The following is a 24,378-nucleotide window of genomic DNA, read 5'->3' as shown; positions in this document are numbered from 1 at the left end:
TATGTCACACTTGAAATGCATTTCTAGTGCTCAATATCCACATGTGGCCAGTGGTTATGACACTGGACAAGCAGGTGTAACTAGCACATGAGTTAGGAAGTACAGAGATAAAGGGGGATAGCTGTTACACACGTGTGTGTGTGCACTTTCGCACATAAAAATGCATTTGCTTCTTGGTAAAAATAAACACACCTAAATGTCCTCATTTAACACCTAGTGACTTTATTTTCTTGGGTTCCAAAATCACTGCAGATGGTGACTACAGCCTTGAAATTAAAAGACACCTGCTCCTTGGAAGAAACGCTATGACAAACCTAGAGAGCATATTAAAAAGCAGAGACATTACTTTGCTGACAAAGGTCCACCTAGTCAAGGCTATGGTTTTTCCAGTGGTCATGTATAGATGTGAGAGTTGGACCTAAAGAAAACTGAGCGCTGAAGCATTGACACTTTTGAATTGTGGTGTTGAAGAAGACTCTTGAGAGTCCCTTGGACAGCAAGGAAATTAAACCAGTCAATTGTAAAGGAAATCAGTCCTGAATAGTCCTCTCCAAACACCCCAGCTTGGAACATGGCGGTATCATATTTTGTTAAGGATATAGAATGTAGCAGAAAGATAGTAGCCCTCTCTTTGTCTAGGGAAAGCTTTATTGTTGTATTTTCAGTTGATCTCAACACAGAGCCTGAGTGATAGAAACATGGACCTAATATTGGTGGGGTTTCTGCATGTAAATCATGGTAACACAGATCACACTTCGGTTTGGAGGTATATTAACATCATAAAAATAAGCAGTAAATTATAGTTTTTCTCCTTATGTAATTCTTCTCTCATTTTTATAGTTCTTCTCTTCCTCCAATCCAATATATTTAGGCTTAATGTGGGCTCAATCAGTGGGCATTAAACACACATACAAATGCCACACCACATACTGGTTCTGTTTATACTCATCATTAGAGCAGAACACATACACCTGATTTTTATTAAAATAATGTTCTATTAAATATGTTTCCTTATAAGGATGGAAAGTGAGAAAACATTATATCTAAAATATTTCCAGGACACTTCCAGGCTTACAAAAAGAAACATGCAAAATATTGCTGTAAACCTATTTAATTACCCCATGAGTTAGTATGGTGACCCCTACTTCATACACATTATTGTTGTTTAGTTGCTAAGTCATGTCTGACTCTGCAACCCCATGAACACCAGGCTTCTCTGTCCAAGAGACTCCCCAGGCAAGAATACTGGAGTGGGTTGCCATTTTCTTCTCCAGGGGATCTTCCCAACCCAGGGATCAAACCCATATCTCCTGCATTGGCAGGTGGATTCTTTCCCATTGAGCCACCAGGGAAGCTGTCATACACATTAACAGTTTCTTACTAAGAATATTTTATTTCACCCTGGGAGAATCCATTTAGTTCACTCAGTATCTCTACATACCAAAAACATTGCCTTTTTTTCTGAAGGCGTCATACACAGTGAGACTTAAAATGGAGAAGAGATTCACTTTCAGAAAATTTTTTAAATAGGGTGACATTATTGAAGATCACTTATTGCAATGATACCAGCCATCGTTGAAAACCTAACTCTTAGGCAATTTCAGAGAATGAACCATAATTACAACTCTTCAAAGAAGATTGGGATTTAGCAGAAAAATCCCACAGTTTCATATGGAAAGAGGACATGGTCTCTTAGTAAGCTATTCTCCACTTCGCTTCTCAGTTAGAAGTAAAGCAGTTATAAGCTTTATTAGGTGTAAGCATTCTGGTATCTAATTTCACTTTGCCTTCATTTGAATGTTGAGATGTAGAAATTCGGTTACTGGTACCACATGTCTATGATACCAGTATTGTGAAACCATTCACCATTATATGACTTCACACAGCATTGCATGAACATACCACAAACAGATAAACTATCTCTTGGAGCATCATGAAGCAAGAGGATGAGGGATCCAACTGTATAGTGTACTAGTTAAGAGCACAGGTTCTGCAGCCGACCACCTGGGTTAAAGTCTTGACTTGGCCACTTACTAGCTGTGACCTTTGATAAATCATTAGACCTCCTTCTGCTTTAGTTACATCATCAGTAAAATGGGGACAAAAGCAAATTGGTACTTTGAGGTGGAAGTGTAGATGACCATGTAAAGCCCTTTAAACAGTCCTAGGCACACAATTGGTGCTCTATAAATAATAGCTCTCACTATAACTGATATTAGCAATAGCTCATATTAGTCATTATTAATCTTATAAGTAATATTACATACCCTATCAAAATATCTCTAATCATCCACTTACTTAAGACTGTAATGTCCCAGTTAGTTTATGTGTAAGGTGCTTTGATCTTTCACTAGAAATGCAAACAACAGGATACCTACTGGAATCACAGGTTTCAGACTCTGACCACCGGGGAGTGAAGCGCTTGACTGGGCATCAGCGGGTGGGCTTGGCGCTGGGTCACTGCTTCTCCTCACCAGTAGTGGAGTGCCTAGAGGACAAAATAAGAGGTGAGAGGTCAAGAGACCCCTGGGGGCGGGGGGAGCAGAGAGTATGGTACAATGCAATTTAATTTAAAAGGCTTATAACAGGCTTTAACGTAAAAACATTCTATTCTAAGGATGCCTGTAAATTAATCCATTTAATGATCTTTTTGTCATCTATTTCTAGGATGACACATGGAAACAAAATCTTTCAACTCTTGGCTTTCCCCACTCACATTTCAAAATAAGTCGTTGTGCTCAACAGAAAACGGTTAGGCAGTGAGAAAGTAGACAATGTGCAATCGAAAACTGGTCTAGAAAATATATTTGAGTCTTAAAAAGAATGATTATCCAGCAGACAAGTGAAGAGTTTCACAGAGTCAGTGCAATTTGCTATTCAGGAGAGCTGGAAGTATAGTTATTACTGCCATTTGGTGCTTCCCAACTCTTCTAAATGATGATATATACTGAAATAAATTATTTGCTGGGGTTATAGCATTAATGTCTATTTAAGTTCACAAAGAGATGGGCTTCATTCTCTTTCTTTTCTCCTAAAGTAGATAAAACTGATAAGGAAAATAAGTTAGCTCTTCTAAAAATATATCCTGATTTCTTTTAAATTTAATGAAAGCTTTCACTATTAAATATTTGAGTCAGTTATTAAATTCTGAAAACAAATCATACTATTAGAAAGTTCAAATGAAATTCAACCTTAACAGAGTGAGTGGCCTAACTACTCTGCCTGCAATTAGGCTAAAAATAATTTGTTTCACACACAACTGACCACTATATAGGAAACTCTCCAAAAATCTGTGACTTAGAAATTGCTCTTATAAAAATTAACTTTATATTTGTGTGCCTCTAGGGAAAAAATAGTAGAAATGCAATTCTCTGTTTATCAATATTGTGAAAGTAATTCAAGCTATCACAGTTTAAAATAACATTTTTCATACTTCATTCTACATGGTACAGTTATAAAAAGTGAATCCATTTTGAAGTTATTTACAAATCTGATTTTTCTATGTGCTATAACATCCTTATTCTGTGTACAAAACATAGAATTTCTTACACCTTTCACCCTTATTCAGTTAGAAGTTGCTTTTTTAAAAAAAAAAAACTTATTTTATAATAAGAAATTAATGTGCTACTGAGGATGAAACACTATGCCAAAAGGTATAATAAAGTCCAAGTTCATGTTCCATTATTTATTTTTTATTAATAGGTACTTCACTACATTATTCTCTACCTCCACCTTAAACATTTTTTCAAGTATAGTTGATTTACAACATTGTGTTAGTTTCAGGTGGATAGCAGAGTGATTCAGCATTTTTGCAGATTCTATTCCACTACAATTATTCTAAGTTAATGGGTATAATTCCCCGTTCTATGCAGTTTACCCTTGTTGCTTACCTATTTAACACATAGTTCTGTGTAAATCGGTTAATCATGTGCCCCAATTGGTGGCTCCCCTCCTCCCTTTCCCCTTTGGTAACTCTAAGTTTGCTTTCTGTGCCTGGGAGTCTCTTTCTGCTTTGCATGTACAATCAACTGCATAAAACGTTTCTTAAGCAAGTGACACACCAACAGTTCTATGGTTGGCAATTATTCTCTGGAACAAACAAACAAAAAAAGAAAACCACAAAAAAACAAGAAAATAAAAGAGAAAAAGAGAAAGCACCATAAAATTTAGACAATAGAGTCCCAGCTTCACACCAGGATGTTTTTCTCTCTGTCAGCTGATCTGAAGACTAAGTCTCTCGGGTTATGCCCCTGAATTACCATTAACGCCAAGTGAACAAGTTAGTCTAAATGTAATATCCTCAGAAGTAACCCATTATCTTTAAAATTAAGAAGAGAACGGGGCTAATTTTGTGAAACTCTGGTTTGTTTCTAAGCATTTAACTCAAACGAGTACATCAATGATCTCAAATTGGAAAACAAACAAACAAAAATAAAAAATGTGTCAAACTAGTGCATGATGGATTTCCCAGGCAGTACTCTGGGTAAAGAACCCACCAACAGAGGAGATGTGAGTCTCGGGTTCAATCCCTAGATAGGGAAGATCCCCTGGAGGAGGGCATCACAACCCATACCAGTATTCTTTCCTGCAGAATCCCATGGACAGAGGAGCCTGGCCGGGCTACAGTCCATGGGTTGCAAACAGTGGGGCACGACTGAAGCAACTTAGCGTGCATGCATGCACAGTACATGACACCAAGGTCACAAAATACGTTGATTTAGAGGCACAGAGATGAATATTTCAGTGACTGACAATTTCACTTACACAGATTTTCAGCTAAGTCCCATACCTATATGTGTATATATATATATATATATATATATATACACACACACACATGCATATACATATGTACCTATATATATACACAGAATGTCTATTTATGCTGGTGGAAGGAAGAGAGTGAGAAGAAGGGCAAAAGAAAGACATTCTTCTTGGGTAATAAATACATCTTCCTTAAGTTACATCATATAGTTTTCCTTCAACTTAAAAAACATGACTGATCCCTTTTGTTGTTGTTGTTGTAGTCTCACTGTCTTAATATCTGCTGTTTTAACAAAAAAAAAATAAATTATTTAAAACATATTTTATAATAACATGTATTTGGATTTCTGTGATCAATCAATATGCCACAGTACTGTAGCATGGCCCGCAGAAGATGACAGTTCAGTTTTGTGCCTGTGGACCAACTATTTGGAAAGTTAACAAACAAACTTTAAAACAACGAGGTCTTTCTTAAATCCATTGTCAACTCTTCAGGAATAAGTTTTGTTCCCCACTTTTCAGAATCCCACAACTAAACACCTCCTGTTAAGTCACCTAATTTTTCCTTTGCTGTCTCCAATGAATATTTTTAAATAGGAAAGTGACAGAGTTTTAAACAATCTTTCACTTGGCAATTTAAAATTTAATTTTTTAAATTCTCAACACCATTCAAAGGTGACTGGAAGAGAGAGTTACAGTTTAAAAACAAGGGAAGACACATTCCAGGGTATAAGGGTAAGCAAGTAATCAGAAGCACTGAAGATGATTTGAGCAAATCCATGGATGCAATATGGAGCTTTGCTGGTGGCTCAGATGGTAAAGAATCTGCCTGCAATGCAGGAGACCTGGGTTCAATCGCTGGTTTGGGAAGATCCCCTGAAAAAAGGGAATGGCTACCCACTCCAGTATTCTTTCCTGGAGAATTCCATGGATAGAGGAGACTGGCAGGCTACAGTCCATGGGGTCGCAAAGAGTCAGGCACGACTAAGCAACTAACACACTTTTTGAATGTATATAATAGGGTAGAAGGCAGACCTTGTAAGCCAAGTTGAAATGAGAGAGAGAGTCAACTATATTCAGTTTTATATAAACTCCTGTGGGGCGGGGGCATTTAAAATATAACATCTGCTTGAAGGAGTTTAGTAAAGATTAGACTCTTAAAAACTACAGTGAGGACAGTGGAGAGGACCTGGACTTTGGAATCAAACAGACTGAACTTCACCTCTCCTGGCTCTGTGACAATGGACTGCTCTGTGACCCAAGTTCATCATTTAACTCCTGGTGATACCATTGCATAACAGAGCTGATGGAAAGCTGAAGTAAAATAAGGCATGTATGAGACACACCACTGTCTGACAAATAATTTTTATACAGGAATCAACCTCCTCCTCACATATCCACACATGAGAAAAAGGAGGGTATAGCACTAGCTCTTCTGAGCAATGTTACCTTATCTGCTTGAAAAGCTCAACTCGCAGGAGTCAAGTGAATTTTCTTGGAATACTATGTAAATGAAAATAGTAAAACACAATTCTGTGCAAAAACAGGTATAGACTTATGAAAGAAATTTAAGCTTTTAAGAAAAAAAAAAGTTGAGGTGGAAAGGAATTTCAAAAGTGGAAAAGAAGTACCCCTCATTGGTGATTTTCAACCAATCGAGATAAGACTCATTAAATTTTAGATGCAAAAGCCCTCAGTTCAGCTCAAGGAACAAGATCATGCCTTGATATCATAGTTTAAAATCCACTGGCTGAAGAGCCAAATAAATAATAAATACTAAGTGCTTTAAAGCATAAAGTGTTTGTACAACTGCTTTGTTTCTCTATTCAGTTAAATATTTGAGGACCCACTACGTATCAACCTTTACAAGAGGTGGGTAATCATTAAGATGAATAATCATGGTGCTCACTCTAAGCATATCTTTTAAAAGATGGGGATGTGTGGACAAAAAGAACACTTCCGTACACAGAAAAGTGGGTCTCAGTGAAGTGTTAGGGGTGGTATGTATGCCTTACTGGAGAACTGATACCAATGAACAAACACAGTGTAGACTGGGTCAAGTCCCACGCTAATTGGCCAGATGCACAGAAGCTTAAAGGAAGTCAAAGAGACAGCCACAGACAAGCGGCATCCCTCAGAAGAGTAGAATTCCTGATCAGGTGTGTAGCTTCTGGTAACCCTGTCCTTGCAGGAATGAGTATTGCCACATCAGGGAAGCTCAATACTTTTTAGATCACTGTCCTTCTGTATTCAGGGCTCATGTGACACTCAGGAAAAAAGTTACACACTCATTCACTGTTCTTCCCCTTAAGAAGATGGCTAGATTCATCAGGCTCTCCCAGGTTTAGAGTGAACTAGCACTGGAGTCGGTTCCTAGGTGTATATGAAGAGGGTGCATCTTCCAGTTTTGTTTTTTTTTTCATCTTCCAGTTCTTAAGCAATCACCACTTTGAAGATGATAAACGCAAAATTCAAAGAATTAGAGGTGATTGTCTAATGCCCCTTATAAATACAATAATGCCTTTGAACTGTGGTGCTGGAGAAGACTCTTGAGAGTCCCTTGGATAGCAAGGAGATCAAACCAATTAATCCTAAAGGAAATCAACCCTGAGTATTCATTAGAAGGACTGATGCAGAAGGTGAAGCTCTAATACTTTGGCCACCTGATGGGAAGAGTTGACTCATTGGAAAAGATCCTGATGCTGAGACAGGCTGAAGGCAGGAGGAGAAGGGGACGACAGAGGATGAGATGGTTGGATGGCATCACTGACTCAACGGACAAGAGTTTGAGCAAACTCAGGGAGATGGTAAAGGACAGCAGAACCTGGTGTGCTGCAGACCATGGGGTCCCAAGGAGTCAGACATGACTGAGCGACTGAACAACAACTCTTATAAATATAATTACAGGAAGCCAGAGGAGGGCCATCTAATCTTGCTTGGGTAAAGGAATTTTGAAAGAGGCAGCAGCTAGTGAAAAGGCTCAGCTTGGTACATCAAAGAATCATACAAGATACAAAGGCCAACCCAGACTGAAGGTGTTATCTATATAAACACAAGTTGCTGTCTCCTCAGTATAAATGATATGCACACACACCCCTGGGGGGATTTTTTTTTCCCCCTGTTTAGATGATTTGCTTGGAAAGAAATCAGCTTAAATGCCAGATGATGTGTTATATATGAAATTCTGCTTAGAGAGTTTTGAAAGATGTCTCAGAAGGATAGGCAGTTACAGAGACTGAAACCAAGATCCAGGAGAATCATCTGTATGATGATGCAGTGGGCAGAGAAAACAAATAATGGTTTTAAATGTGATCCCCATGTCAAATATCAGGAAGGCACAAGCTCAAAATTGTATGGTGAGCAGGAGCCAGGATTTATTTAAGAATGGTTAATGATTCTCCTGAGCAAAATCAGAAGGACAGCTTGTCATCAATACTGGTGTTACTTTATTCTAGGGCCATTGGTACCTGGAAAGGTCTGGGGGTCCCAGTTAAGGTGCCAAGAAGGCTTTCTGTAAGAACTGGGAGGCCCGAAGCATGGAGGCTGGGAGCGTAATGTGAAGAAGGTAAAGAGGGACTCAGTGGCCACAGGCAAAAATAGAGTGAGCAACTAGAAGACACAAGAGAACTTAGCAACGACTCCACATACAAAGCAAATGAGAAGGAGTGTCCAAAAGAAACCAAAAACTATGCTTATATTTCTTCCTTGAGGAAGGACAAGCAAAAGGGAACTTTTAGCAACTGCTGTGATTTGTTCCAGAAAAAATTCACCACCAAGAATCTTGGCTTTAGCCCACCAAAGGTTTGAATGATCTACTTTTAATTTAAGATGTCTCGACATGCATGAGAAATCAAAGATGAGATTTTTCAGTTGGGCGTTTATAAAGGTGCATAGGAAGTTCATACTGGAAATCGTACTGGCTTCCAGAATGACTGACAGAGACAAAGGTGAGGTAAAGTGAGGAAAAGAGGAAGGTAAGCACATGCCAACCAACAGCACTGCAGGCAAAGCAATGAGAAATCCAGGGTTTTATGCTCATAGAATCTTCGGAGTATCATCACCCTGTGTCTAGAAAAATGTGTGGTTAACAAAGCCACAGAGGTGAGCCTAGAAGAAAGGTGTGGTGGTAGGAAGGAGAAAGGAACTGAAATTAACATGGTAAACTGGTTCTGTAGAAATAGGGGTAAAGGCTGGTTTTGCAGAGGCTCAGTTCCCCTTTGCTTTAAGATATTACTTCTGTGCTACTGAATTATCAGGTCACAGAAACACCTCATTTGAAGAAAGAGAACATATTCTCTTTCCAATGCTACTGACACGTAGGATGACAAGATAAATATAAACAGGGAAAATGTTATTCAAATACACCTAAATTGGTGTGTGTGTGTTAGTTGCTCGGTCATGTCTGACTCTCTGTGATTCCATGGACTGTAGCCCACCAGGCTCCTCTGTCCCTGGAATTCTCCAGGCAAGAATGCTGGAGTGGGTAGCAATTCCCTTCTCCAGGGGATCTTCCTAACAAAAGGATCTAACCCAGGTCTCCTGCATTGTAGGCAGATTATTTACCATGTGACTACCAAGAAGCTCTAAATTGGTAAATATTAATATCCCACTTTGATGGTGAAAATGCACTGCAAATGGTTAACATTTTTAAGGAGTAAAAGGAGATAAATAGGAAAAAAAAAGGTTCTGCCAGGTAAACAATATTAATAGTATGTTAATAATATTAACAGGATGCATAAACTGCATCATGGTTGCCTAGATGCTAATTATCTTGTACTATGACACTTGTTGAATGCATTTGACATTACAATATAGAAATGTTCTTCAAACATACAGTGACAAGAGAGCAGATGTGAAGAAATCAGTGCTTCAGGTGGTCCTGGCACTATGAGCCCTCCAGGAGGGTTGCATCTCAGAGTCCAAGTTTTCCTGGTTAACTCAGGAAGTATGTTGGATAAGCTATACCCAAGGCCCATTCCATATCTGAAAAGAGAAAGTTCTGTGATTTATATAGCCAATAAGGAAATTGAAGTCCAGAGAAATTAAGTTCCTAAGTCTTTTGGACTTGATTTCTGCTCCAGTTTTATTCACTTGACACTTTTCCATTGCAGGGTCACACCTCCACATGGGTGAGTGTGTGGAAGTAAGAAGAGCGGTATCTCTTCAGTGCAGTAGCAATTCTTTTCATCAAAAAAGGTCAGCAGATAGGAACATGTGGTTAGGAAAATACAGAAAAAAGGAAAGGATGCTGGGAACCGAGTGACTAAAAGGCAAACAGCAGCCCATATCACACAGCAAGATGCTGACACCATGAGTCAAGGCCCACCAGCACATGTCACAGAGGGCATGGTCTCTCTATAAATGATTTAAACATTATTTTCGATTAACCATACAAATACCTCAAAAAAAAAAAAAAAAGATTAGTGGGAAGTCCTTGTTGGTTCAGTGGTTAGGACTTCATGCTTTGATGATAGAGGGCATGGGTTCAATCCTTGGTAAGGGAACCAAGAGCCCCACAAGCCATTTGGTACAAACAAAAAATAAAATTAGATTTAAAAAATAGTGAAAGTGGCACAGTATTTGTTTTGGGAGGCAACTAGATTGTGTATGTGTGTTTATGGGCATGAGATAGGGTTTTTCAACTGATGCCTAACAAACTCCCCTGAACTGAAACCTGGAGACCCATTAAAAAAAAACACACACACATTCATAATGCTATCAAACTGATCACATGGACCACAGCCTTGTCTAACTCAATGAAATTATAAGCCAAGCTGTGTAGGGCAACTGAAGACGGACGGGTCATGGTGGAGAGTTCTGACAAAATGTGGTCCACTGGAGAAGGGAACGGCAAATCACTTCAGTATTCTTGCCTTGAGAACCTCATGAACAGTATGAAATGGCAAAAAGACAGGACACTGAAAGATGAACTCCCCAGGCCAGTAAGTGCCCAATATGCTACTGGAGAAGAGTGGACAAATACTCCAGAAAGAATGAAGAGACGGAGTCAAAGAAAAAACAATGCCCATTTGTTAATGTGATTGGTAATGGGAGTAAATTCCAATGCTGAAACAAACAATATTACATAGGAACCTGGAATGTTAGGCCTATGAATCTGGGAAATTGGAAGTGGTCAAACAGGAGTTGGCCAGAGTGAATATAGACATTTGGGAATCAGTGAACTAAAATGGACTGGAATGGGCAAATTTAACTCAGATGACCATTATATCTACTACTGTGGGCAAGAATCCATTAGAAGAAACAGATTAGCCCTCATAGTCAACAAAGAGAGTCCGAAATGCAGTTCTTAGATGCAATCTCAAAAACGACAGAATGATCTCTGTTCATTTCCAAGGCAAACCAATCAGTATCACAATAATCTAAGTCTATGCCCCAACCAGTAATGCTGAAGAAGCTGAAGTTGAGCAGTTCTATGAAAACCTACAAGACCCACTAGAACTGACATCCAAAAAACTGTCCTTTTCATTACAGGGGACTAGAATACAAAGTAGGAAGTCAAGAGATACCTGGAGTAACAGGCAAATTTGGCCTTGCAGTACAAAATGAAGCAGGGCAAAGGGTAACAGAATTTTGCCAAGAGAACTCACTGGTCATAGCAAACACCCTCTTCCAACAACACAAGAGAAGACTCTACACATGGACATCACCAGATAGGTGATACAAAAATCAGATTGATTATATTCTTAGCAGCCAAAGATGGAGAAGCTGTATACAATCAGCAAAAGCAAGACCAAGAGCTGACTGTGGCTCAGATCTTGAACTCCTTATTGCATAATTCAGACTTAAATTGAAAAAGTAGGGAAAACCACTAGACCATCCATGTATGACCTAAATCAAATCCATTACAATTATACAGTAGAAGTGACAAATAAATTCAGGGCATTAGAATCTGATAGAGTTACCGAAGAACTATGGAAGGTTTGTGACATTGTACAGGAGGCAGAGATCAAGACCATCCCAAAGAAAAAGAAATGCAAGAAGGCAAAGTGGTTTTCTGAGGAGGCCTTACAAATAGCTGAGAAAAGAAGAGAAGGTAAAGGCAAAGGAGAACAGGAAAGATATACCCATCTGAATGCAGAGTTCCAAAGAATAGCAAGGAGAGATAAGAAACCCTTCCTCAGGGATCAATGCAAAGAAATAGAGGAAAACAATAGAATGGGAAATACTAAGATCACTTCAAGAAAATCAGAGATACCAAGGGAACATTTCATGCAAAGATGGTCACAGTAAAGGACAGAAATGGTATGGACCTAACAGAAGCAGAAGATATTAAGAAGAGGTGGCAAGAATACACAGAAGAACTGTACAAAAAAGATCTTCATGACCCAGATATCACGATGGTGTGATCACTCACCTAGAGCCAGACATCCTGGAATGTGAAGTCAAGTGGGCCTTAGGAAGCATCACTACGAACAAAGCTAGTGGAGGTGATGGAATTCCAGTTGAGCTGTTTCAAATCCTAAAAGATGATGCTGTGAAAGTGCTGCACTCAATATGCCAGCAAATTGGGAAAACTCAGCAGCGGCCACAGGACTGGAAATGTCGGTTTTCATTCCAATCCCAAAGAAAGGCAGCGTCAAAGAATGTTCAAACTACTGCACAACTGCACTCATTTCACATGCTAGCAAAGTAATGCTCAAAATTCTCCAAGCCAGACTTCAACAATACATGAACCATGAACTTCCAGATGTTCAAACTGGATTTAGAAAAGGGAGAGGATCCAGAGATCAAATTGCCAACATCTGCTGGATCATAGAAAAAGCATGAGAGTTTCAGAAAAACATCTATTTCTGCTTTATTGACCACGCCAAAGCCTTTGACTATGTGGATCACGACAAACTGGAAAATTCTTGAGGAAATGGAAGTACCAGACCCCCTTACCTGCCTCCTGAGAAATCTGTATGCAGGTCAAGAAGCAACAGTAAGAACTGGACATGAAACAACAGACTGGTTCTAAATTGGGAAAGGAATATGCCAAGACTGTCACTTTGTTTATTTAACTTATATGCAGAGTACATCACGAGAAATGCTGGGCTGGATGAAGCACAAGATGGAATCAAGATTGCTGGGAGAAATACCAATAACCTGATATGCAGATGACATCACCCTTATGGCAGAAAGTGAAGAAGAAATAAAGAGCCTCTTGATGAAAGTGAAAGAGGAGAGTGAAAAAGCTGGCTTAAAACTCAGCATTTAGAAATCTAAGATCATGGCATCTGGACCCATCACTTCATGGCAAATAGATGGGGAAATGGAAATAGTGAGAGACTATTTTGGGAGGCTCCAAAATCACTGCAGATGGTGACTGCAGCCATGAAATTAGAAGATGGCTGCTCCTTGGAAGAAAAGCTATGACAAACCTAGACCACATATTAAATGTAGAGACATTACTTTGCCATCAAAGGTCTGTCTAGTCAAAGCCATGGCTTTTTCTGTACCAGAAAAAGATCTGAGAGTTGGACTATAAAGAAAGCTGAGTGCCAAAGAATTGATGCTTTTGAACTGTGGTGTTGGAGAAGACTCTTGAGAGTCCCTTGGACTGCAAGGAGATCCAACCAATCAACACTAAAGAAAATCAGTCCTGAATATTCATTGGAAGGACTATTAGAAGCTGAAACTCCAATACTTTAGCCACCTGATGTGAAGAGCTGAGTCACTGAAAAAGACCTTGATGCTGGGAAAGATTGAAGGTGGGAGGAGAAGGGAATGACTGAGGATGAGATGGCTGGATGGCACCACCGATTGGATGGACATAAGTTTGAGCAAACTCCGGGAGTTGGTGAAGAACAGGGAAGACTGGCATGCCGCAGTCCATGGGGTTGCCGAGAGTTGGACACAACTGAGCAAGTGAATTGAACTGAATGTCTGTATAGCAGTGAAATTTATGGCAAAGCCCCAAAAAGCGATCACTTTCACTATAGCAGTGCCTAAGTAGGTCTTGTGCCCAGCCTGTGATGAATGCAGCAGCTGTGACATGCTTTCAGATATCATGATGGAAAAACCACATGAGGGAAACCAAGTCACATTTTAGTAGAATTTCAGTTTTCCAAATACTTTAGTCTTAAATGTCACTCCATTAACAAAGTGACTCCCAGTATTGCCATAAAAGAAAAAAGAAGTTCAAGTTGATGAACAACACTATTTTTCTTTCCTTTTGGATTGCAAAACCTGAAGTCTGTTCAACACATGATGCGACAAATGCAAGCAATTCACAGAACTGTCTAGTGACACAATAGTTATGAATGAGCAGACACACGATATTTTTAGTATTTAGAAAGCTTAAATGAGAGTAACATTGCTATAAAAACAAGTGAAGGTTTTTGTAACTGACTTTTATTGGGAATTATACTTTTCTCTGAGGATGCTTATACCTCTATCTGAAGTATATTGTTGCTGTATCCTGAGGGTATATGCTTTTTCTCATATTGAAGTTTTCACATTTTATCCAGCTGATATACATGAAACTATAGTTTTTCATATTGTTAACCACATGGCAGTATCAATTTTCTCGTCTTATTTAAAGTGAATTAATGCCATGTCTTAGACATGTACTAGGTCTCTCATTCCATGTATAAAATCGTATGTAATTCACTAATCAGATAATTCCATTTTCATTGATAACTTGACAAATAGGAAGTCCTCTTTTATGGAATATATTTGAAAATGTAGCATAGAATTAAAATTCCTATGCTAGTAAGACACAGACCTGTAGCCATTTTCCAGATTACAAAAATATATGTGTGAAGCTTCATGTTTATACATGATAAACATTATTTAGACAAAAAAAATTTTGATTACCATGCTATGGCAAGCACTGTATTGTCTGTTCATTCAATATATAAAAAATAATATCACGTATGAAGACATTGTCAAAGATTATGTAATCAAATTTGAAGGAAAAAGTGTAATAGTCATTTGAGGTATTGATTAATATGTAGTCAATTAAATATCATTAATAAAATGTTTTTTATATTATCTTACATCTTTAGTATATTAGTTTTATTAATTTTTTAAGATTGTTGTGATATTTTTCCTTCATTTTAAATAAGCAGCCCTTTATATTTTTGTACATAAAATGTATGTTTCCTTTCTTAAACGCAACCTTCCCAAGTTTTACACATTGAGAGTCCCACAAAATGTGGTTCTGCTTCTGTGCCTTTTAGGGTGTGTCACACACTGTTTTGTCTTATGTATAAAGTTGCATTTTATTTCCCATCTCCTTTTAATTTATTCATTTGACATGTCTTTACTGAATGCCTAAAATATACTGAGCAGTCTTCCGGGCATTCTGGATACATCAGCACAGGACACACCATGTTCTCAATCTTGCAGTCCATGCAAACAGAGGGAGACAGACAATAAACACGTGCATGAGTAACTGTGGGCGTTTAAGGGAGGGCTAAAGCAAGTTCTGAGACAGGAATATGAGAAGAGAGAAAGCGATGGGGAGGAGAGGAAGGTAGGGTGATATTATGTTGTAAGCTCTCAGATAGCAAGCAACTCACCTTAGACGACCATTTAGCAGGCTGGGTACTTACCAGATGCCTGATGCATTGAACCAAACAGAGCAAGAGGAATAAAGATAAACTTCTAAATTCAGAAATCTTTGGGATTCTGAAATGTTTCAGACAAGGGGGCTTTTTGGTTCATGAAAGGGGTCTGTGCCCCCAGTAAGTAAATAAATTACTATTGTCAGGTTTACTTCCTTTCACCTAACACATTTTTGTCCTCAGCATTCAACATTTACTTTAAAACAAACACTATTCACACTAAGGTAGCATGTTATCAAACGTGCAATTCAATGATAAATGAGCATAAAAGTGACAGCAACATCAATGCTAAATAATTTCAGTAGAGGCTCTGAAATATTAACTACATTTTTGTCAGTTACTGCAGTTTATAAAGGGATCTATTGCCTGGTCAGTTGATCTTTCAGTTTTCTACAGTTTACAATCTTACATCCTTGATATTTATGAAGTTAAGCTATCTTCATAAGATTTATGGCAACCTATAGGAGAAGTAGAAGGAAAATAGTTGAGTTTACTTGAAAAGGTTCTTTAGGAGAGTTGACTTTTAAGCAGAATTTTGAAATGCATAGCATGTGTGAATTGATAAACTGGTATAAAATGATGACTCATATATATAGTAGGCAGAGGGGCATATGACTTTAGAGGCTAGAGATGGGCCTCCTTGCATGGATACTAGTAAGATTTGCTCAGCCTGAAAACAGGCATGAATCAAACAACTAGAAAAGAAAGTGACTGAGTGATCTGCTTAGAAGATTATTCCTGTAGGAAGGTCTTAAACTGGGATAGTTTTAATTTGATCTAATTTGAAAAAGACTAAAGGCTTCCAAAGAGAGCCAATCTATAGCAGTTTGTTCAAGTACTGAAGAACTGATTAAAATACATTTTGGAAAGACATTTGTAGCCTATAAATATATTAAATATGTTGACTAAAAAAGTAAGTGAAATTATATTTTCCAAGTGGGTTCTTATAGCAACTTCCTTGTAAAAACCATAAAGGGAATTTGGATAAGTGTTCAGTGGAGGGGGTTTGGGTGAGAGGATTGTTTCCCTCAGCAGGGAGCACATTTGGGATGGTTCATTAGGGCAATGATGTTGGTCTGCAGGAAGTGTTCACGGAACTTTATTTTTGTCCTAGATTTTAGGCCAGGGCTCCCATTGAGTTGAAAACAACCTCTGAAAGACTACTTCACTAGTTCTTTACAAGATGAGAAAGGGAAGAATCAAGCAATGCCTTCAGGCCATGGAGCTGCAGTTGCAAACAATTACCAGCAACATCAAAGTACTAAATTCAAATCTTTAAGTCCTTCCTGATAGAGGAGAAATAGCCACAAGTCAATTTTAGGCATCCTGGGCACATATCTATATGATTCATCAGCTACATTTGAAAACTTTGGTCGTTACATTTTATTGGATTATTCAAAGTTCTTGGAAGGACTGGAAAAAGTGGGGTGCTTTGGAGCCACTGCTATCTCTTAGGAACATTCAAAAGATTATGCCAATGCCTGTGTGCCCCAAACGTTGTCTGCTGTGTTGTAGCAAAGGGACCTGATGCCTCTCTTACTTCCTCTGATGTAGAAGGCTTAGTTTCTACTTAATAGCACTTAAAATTCTAAACAAGACTCAACTGAAGCTCAATCCAGAAAACACAGAAACCGTGCTCCCCTGGAAGGGAACATGTCTAATAAAAGCACCAGAGGAAAATCGGACTCTTTTCTGTCTGGTCCTGCATGGAGACGTTTCCAACATTTGTGACTGTGGTTTGAGACCTCGAGAGCTGACCCATAGTTACTCCTGGAGCCCAAGGATCAGCAGTGACCTCAGGCACCTTTTACCTTATGCATCCGGTAGCTAGGGGTCATATTCTACTCATCTTGTGGAACTGGCCCCAGCTGTCCAAACCTTTGTGACCTCACATTAGACAACTGAAATCTAATCCACTTGAAAGTACCCTGAAGACCACCCAGGTGTTTCATATGGCTGCTGTCTTCCTACTAAATAGGTCTATTACACAAGCTGGAGCACATTTTACCAGCAGACTAATTCACCCAGTGGTATAGCGAGGCAATGATCCACGGACCATTATTGACTTTTCTGTGTAACTCCTGGCATTGTGTAACATGCATCAAAATTCAAAGGCCGCGGGTACAAAGCTAGATTGTATTTCTATGATTCTTGAAGAGAAGGGACAAACTACTTTTGCTAATAGTATTAAAGCTCTAATCTCCAAGGAAAAGATATCTGAACATACAGGGCTCGCTAATCCTAAATATGGGAAATACAGTTTGGCTTGAATTGAAAGTATTTTCTACAAATGTATTTTTGAGAGTCACAGCAATGACTGGGTTTCAATCACATAGAAGAACTGGGCAAAGACCAAAAATCTATGACTACTATACGTGACAGAACAAGTAAGCTTATATCACTATTTTTTTTTGCACAAGTCCTAAGAATAAACCATATTGTGCCAGACTGTGAAATGTTTATTAACTTGAAGGTGATACCTGTTTTATCTAGCTTATATCACAAGTCCATGATATCGATAAATACTGTATTATATTAGGTTTTTGTTGTTGTTTAGTTACTAAGCTGTGTCTGACTCTTTTTCGACCCCATGGACTGTAGCCTGCCAGGCTTCTCTGTCCATTGGATTTCCCAGACAAGAATATGGGAATGGGTTGTCATTTCCTTCTCTGAGGGATCTTTCTCACCCAGGGATTGAACCAGTGTCTCCAGTATCTCTTGAAATAGCAGGCGGATCCTTTACCACCGAGCCACCTGGGAAGCCCTAGTATTTATTATAACTGAATAGCATGAAATAGAAAATAATGAGAAGTCATGAATAGCAAATTAAAGCATAATCTACCAAGATCAGAGGGAATCTGATAACAAAACTTAACAACATAGACCTCCAACCTATGGAAAGCATTGGTTTACAGGTGCTGATAAGAGACCAGTATCTAAATCAGCTAGTATTTGAACTTAACAACATAGACCTCCAACCTATGGAAAGCACTAATTTACAGGTGCTGCTAAGAGACCAGTATTTAAATCAGCTAGTATTTGAACTTGTCAAATGGTTACTGAGACAAGCCTTCTTTAATCTGAGTTGAAGGATCATAATCTCAACTTCAGGTCGTCTCAGGGCAAGCAAAGCAATACACAGCGCTGCTTTCCAAAAAGGCTGACATCGAAAAGGAGGAACTACCCTTATAAGCTATCCACGAGAGACTGGATGCAATCAGAACTGTCTTTGGACTATGCTTGTCTAGGTCATCTCATAGTTATGATATCAATATAGATTAGAAAAGTGCACACACACAGGTTCCTTCCACTGAGGTATTTGGTGTTTGGACCTCAAAATGAAACACACAGTTTGGCGATGCCGGTGACATTGATAAATTGTTTAATGTGTTCCTTCCATATACACAGGATGTATGCTGGGTATCTTTTCAATCTGTGACTGTCTTTGGTGTTTGTGTTCTTAAAGACTACCCACCATTTTCACAAAAAGCCTGTGATACTTTTTGTCCATTGCCCATGGGCATTTTCAAAAGTAGCTTTCAAATGGTCTTTGAAGAGAAAACCCATCAATTTCAGACTAGACTTACACACCATAAGAAAGAGACTTATTACCCAGAAAATGGTGGATTTTTAGCAAAGCTTATGAGAACATATTTTAGGAGGGGGTAAGGAAATATACCTTCTCCCTCCTGAAAGGGAGGAGTAACAAAGTCACATTACAAAGGGTCTTACAGACTACGACGTGAGGAATCTGTGATCATGAAGCAATCTACCACAGACTATACACTAATTTCATGACTTTATGTTTAGGATACAGATTTCGTAAACCCTTCTGTTTAGAATAGATTTCGTTTTCTATCTAAAACAAACATATGGTATCAAACAGTCTTTTAACGTTCAGATTTAAATTAGTTTTAAAGAGATAAAAAGACTGAAATAGTTCTGCTATTTGAGCATGCTTAACGATGGCAATATTTATATAAACATATTGGCAGAGGAAATGATAAGTTCCCTACATTTCAGTGGGCCCCTGGTTTCACTTTGGAAGCAACAAATTTACCTAAAACATTCAGCATGTTGCGTACAAATATGGTGGACTGAGACACTAGGAGACCTACTTCTGCTAACTTTTCAGCACTCAGCAACAATTTAATTCTAAATGGCAATGGTATCTCCTACAGTAAACAGCCTAGGTATTTGTCAATGGCAGGATTTTTTTCTTTGTTTACCACATGATCACTGATAGTTTTGTGCAAATATTCAACAAAGAGCCATTAAAGTCGATATTGCTTTCTCTGAAATTCACCTCCAGAGAATTTCTTGATCCTTAAAAGCAGGATTTTCTGACACTGTAGAATACAACTCATTCGTGGGCCTTGAAATCAATTTAAGCGGTCATAATTGACATTTTAAACCATGTATAGACAACAGTATAGAAAAATACTAGACTATTACACATAGTAAAGCTACACTGTTAGAACAGTTAGGCCACATGTGTATGCTGGGTTGCACTGTAAAATCCATTTTTGTTTTTCTTTGAGTCATGGTCAAAATTACTTGAAAGGAAAAAACAAGAACCTCTAAACTGGACTGACTGGGAAACCTCTGGGGGATTACAAATTCCTAAAGGAAACACATCTAGCCCAGGAGTCAGTCTGATCATCTACTTCTAGAGTCCATCTGTTTTTTGGAGCTTTATAGCCTGTTTAACATTTATTTTGTGCAGGCATGTACTAGAAACTTGTTAAGTTCTAGGAACTGTGCTAAGTCCTGGGGAAACAAAGATGAGTATGACATAGGACTTGGCCCTCAAAGGGCTCTGAAGAGACCAACTTATACACAATAATGCATGAGGTGATGCCAAAAGATATCCAAGCAGTCACTGCAAAGAGCTTCAGGAGCCAAGAAAAAGACCTATATTAATAGGGCTGGAGAGGGCTTCCCAGGAGATGTGACATCTTAGTGGAGAAGGTCTTAGTGGGTATTCATCCAGTCATCCATTCATCTATCCATCTGTCTCTCACTATGTTCAAGGTACTAAAGTGCAAGCTGAAAAAAGGTTACATGAATAAGATAAGGACACTACACTGGATGAGCTCTCAGCCCACAGAACAGAAGACTCACATGGCCAGGTAAGAGGAGCAACAGAAGTGGGGACCAGGCCCAGAGACTCTATAGAGCAAGTAGGGTGACCTCTGCCTGCTGCAGTAAGAGAATGCCTCCAACAGGAAGGGGCATGAGTGGTGGTAGATGATGGTAGGCAGTGGAGGAATGCTCTGATACCCAAACACAGCTGGTCTATATTTTAGACACAGCATAACAATGAGAAGCAAGCACATGCACATTTGTGAACATTTTTAAGGCTAAATGTCAAAACGCTTGGCAGAAGCTAGGACGGGGCTAGTATTCTGGCACGGGAAGTGGAGCTTCAATCAAAGAGGCAGAAATAGACATAAAATAAATCAGACTTTGGCACTATCCTGCCTCAGGTTCCCATCTCTTACAATTTCCATTAGAATAATATCAACTCTTATCATCTCGTACAACCTACAAGACTCTAGGTGATATGGCGTTTTCGTTCACCTGACTCCCCTTCCCGTTGCTCACTACACTCCAATCATGTGGTGTTTTTCTCTCTGGATCTTCCCTGATACATCCAAAGTGCCCTAGAACCTTTGAACTATCCCCCTGTTCTGAAGACTCCTCTGCCTTTCTCTCTCCTCTAAGAGCAGTCCTCTTAGAGTTCCCTTAACTTGTTTAATTTTCTTTGCTCCTGTGACACTATCATTTATGTACAAATAATTAGTGACTGAGCCAGGATGGAAGCTTCCTGAGAGCAGAGACATGTATGGCTTTTTACGGCTGTATGCCCAGACGCTAGAACACTGTGCACACTGCATAGATATCTGTTCAATGAAGTAGATAATCCAGAGAGTTGGGACAGATGTAGCTTGAGAAAGCAAGCAGGACACAGGTGAGCAGGAGCCAAGATTGTGTTCAGTCTCTAAGTCATTTCCCACTCTTTGCGACTCCCTGGACTATAGCACTCCAGGCTTCCATGTCCTTCACTATCTCCAAGATTTTGCTCAAACTCACGTCCATTGAATTGGTGATGCCATCGATCCTCTGTTGCCCTCTTCTCCTCCTGCCCTCAATCTTTCCAGGCATTAGGGTCTTTTCCAATGAGTTGGCTCTTCCCATCAGGTGGCACAAGAATTGGAGCTTCAGCATCAGTTAATATCCAGGATTGATTTCCTTAGGATTGACTGGTTTGAACTCCTTGTAGTCCAAAGGACTCTCAAGAGTCTTCTCCAGCACCACAGTTTGAAAGCAACAATTCTTTGGAGCTAAGCTTTCTTTATGGTCCAACTTTCACATCCATTCACGACTACTGGAAAAAAACATAGCTTTGACTATATGGACCTCTGTTGGCAAAGTGATCTCTCTGCTTTTTAATACGTTGTCTAGGTTTATATAATTTTTCTTCCAAGCAGCAAACATGGCTGTAATCAGTCTCTGCAGTGATTTTGGAGCCCAAGAAAATAAAATCTGTCACTGCTCAGATTTTTTCCTCATCTATTTGCCATGAAGTGATGTGGCCAGATGCCATGACCTTCCCTTTTGGAATGTTGAGTTTTAAGCCAGCTTTTTCATTCTCCTCTTTCACCTTCATCAACAGGCTCTTTAGTTCCTTGTTTTCTTCCATTAGAGTGGCATCATCTGCATATCTGAGGTTACTGATATTTCTTCCAGCAATGTTGATTCCAGCTTGGGATTCATCCTCCTTGGGATTTCAAATGATGTACTCTGCATATAAGTTAAATCAGCAAGGTGATAATATACAGCATTGACGGACTCCTTTCCCAATTTTGAACCACTTCATTGTTCCATGACTGGTTCTAACTGTTGCTTCTTGACCTGCACACAGATTTCTCAGGAGGCAGGTAAGGTGGTCTGGTATTCTCATCTCTTGAAGAATTTTCCACTGCTTGATGTGATTAACTTATATGCAGGGTGCATCATGAGAAACACTGGGCTGGAGGAAGCACAAGCTGGAATCAAGATTGCTGGGAGAAATATCAATAATCTCAGATATGCAGATGACGCGATCCTTATGGCAGAAAGTGAAGAAGAACTAAAGAGCCTTTTGATGAGAGTGAAGAGGAGAGTGAAAAAGTTGGCTTAAAGCTCAACATTCAGAAAACTAAGATCATGGCATCTGGTCCCATCACCTCATGGGAAATAGATGGGGAGACAGTGGAAACAGTGGCTGACTTTATTTTGGGGGCTCCAAAATCACTGCGGATGGTGATTTCAGCCATGAAATTAAAAGATGCTTACTCCTTGGAAGGAAAGTTATGAACAACCTAGATAGCATATTACAAAGCAGAGACATTACTTTGTCAACAAAGGTCCGTCTAGTCAAGGCTATGGTTTTTCCAGTGGTCAAGTATGGATATGAGAGTTGAACTATAAAGAAAGCTGAGAGCTGAAGAATTAATGCTTTTGAACTGTGGTGTTGGAGAAGACTCTTGAGAGTCCCTTGGACTACAAGGAGATCCAACCAGTCCGTCCTAAAGGAGATCAGTCCTGGGTGTTCATTGGAAGGACTGATGTTAAAGCTGAAACTCCAATAGTTTGGCCACCTGATGCAAAGAACTGACTCATTTGAAAAGACCCTGATGCTGGGAAAGATTGAAGGCAGGAGGAGAAGGGGATGACAGAGAATGAGATGGTTGGATGGCATCACCGACTCAATGGACATGGGTTTGGGTGGATTCTGGGAGTTACTGATGGACAGGGAGGCCTGGCATGCTGCAGTTCATGGGGTCGCAAATAGCTGGACATGACTGAGTGACTGAACTGAACTGAACAATGTGATCCACACACTCAAAGGCTTTAGTGTAGTCAATGAAGCAGAAGTGTATGTATTTTTTTGAATTCCCATTTTCTAAGACCCAGTGGATGTTCACAATTTGATCTCTTGTTTCTCTGACTTTTCTAAACCTAGTTAGTACTACATCTGGAAGTTCTCAATTCACATACTGCTGAAGCCTAGCTTGAAGGACTTTGAGCATTATCTAGCTAGCATGTGAAATGAGTGCAACTGTACGGTAGTTTGAACATTCTTTGGTATTGCCTTTTTTTGGGGATTAGAATGGAAACTCACCTTTTCCAGTCCTGTGGCCCCTGCTGAGTTTTCCAAATTTACGAACATATTGAGTGCAACACTTTAACAGCACCATTATTTAGGATTATAAATAGCTCAGTTGGAATTCCATCACGTCCACTAGCTTTGTTCGTAGTAATGCTTCCTAAAACCCACTTGACTTCACACTCCAGGACGTCTGGCTTTGGATGACTGACCACACCATTATGATTATCCAGGTCATTAAGAACTTTTCTGTATAGTGCCAGAAATACCAACTGCTGATCCAACTTACAAGGTCATATACAAAGATTCGTGTGTTGAGGGATGAGAGGGGAGGGGTGGGAGACACCCCTGGATCTCAGAGCCAGGTTGGTATGAAACTCAGAGCCACTCTGCACTGTTTATACATGTGCTCAACAGTAACCCAGACCATGCATCCAGTTCCAAGGAAACCAAGAAACTAATAACATGACATCTCCTTGCTGATTCTCAAGTGTGTAGATAGTAAAACCAAGGAAGGGCATCTAGAAACCAGGCTTCCTGAGAAAACACTGTGTCACAAATTCTGTCAACTGTCTCAGAGTATCACTGAAGAAAAAAGAAAACAGAGCATTTATTCCAATTTCTTCTTCAAGGGACTGGTGGGAGACACAACCTTCAAGAGATAAAAGTCACCCACGATGTTAGCAGCAAGCTGTTTAGCCTAACAAAAGGGCACAGTGCGTATGTCAAATGGGCAGGTCTGTAGGAGAAACAGTGACATTTTTGGCAGTGACAGCAGTCCAAAAGGAAAACACGGCCCCAGTAAGCCCTTCTAACGGTTGCTGTGAATCACTCTGATTATGAGTCACAAGCATGCAATCACTGGCACACAGAAACTCCTGACGAATG

General features: G+C 39.3%; 1 protein-coding gene across 2 annotated transcripts in view; it reads right to left on the bottom strand.

Moving 5' to 3' along the window:
* The window catches only part of PARD3B (par-3 family cell polarity regulator beta), a 1,140,410-nt gene that overhangs the window by 569,521 nt on the left and 546,511 nt on the right, over nucleotides 1-24,378 (bottom strand). For both annotated transcript variants that reach the window (XM_070458512.1, XM_070458513.1), the window contains exon 4: nucleotides 2,379-2,488. In XM_070458512.1, coding sequence (XP_070314613.1) covers nucleotides 2,379-2,488 — 110 coding nt within the window. The remainder of the gene's footprint in view (nucleotides 1-2,378; nucleotides 2,489-24,378) is intronic.

This window comes from Odocoileus virginianus, chromosome 30, assembly GCF_023699985.2.
Source record: "Odocoileus virginianus isolate 20LAN1187 ecotype Illinois chromosome 30, Ovbor_1.2, whole genome shotgun sequence".
Lineage (NCBI taxonomy): Eukaryota > Metazoa > Chordata > Mammalia > Artiodactyla > Cervidae > Odocoileus > Odocoileus virginianus.
The sequence above is the reverse complement of the archived record's forward strand: the minus strand, read 5'-3'. Positions and strand labels throughout refer to the sequence as shown.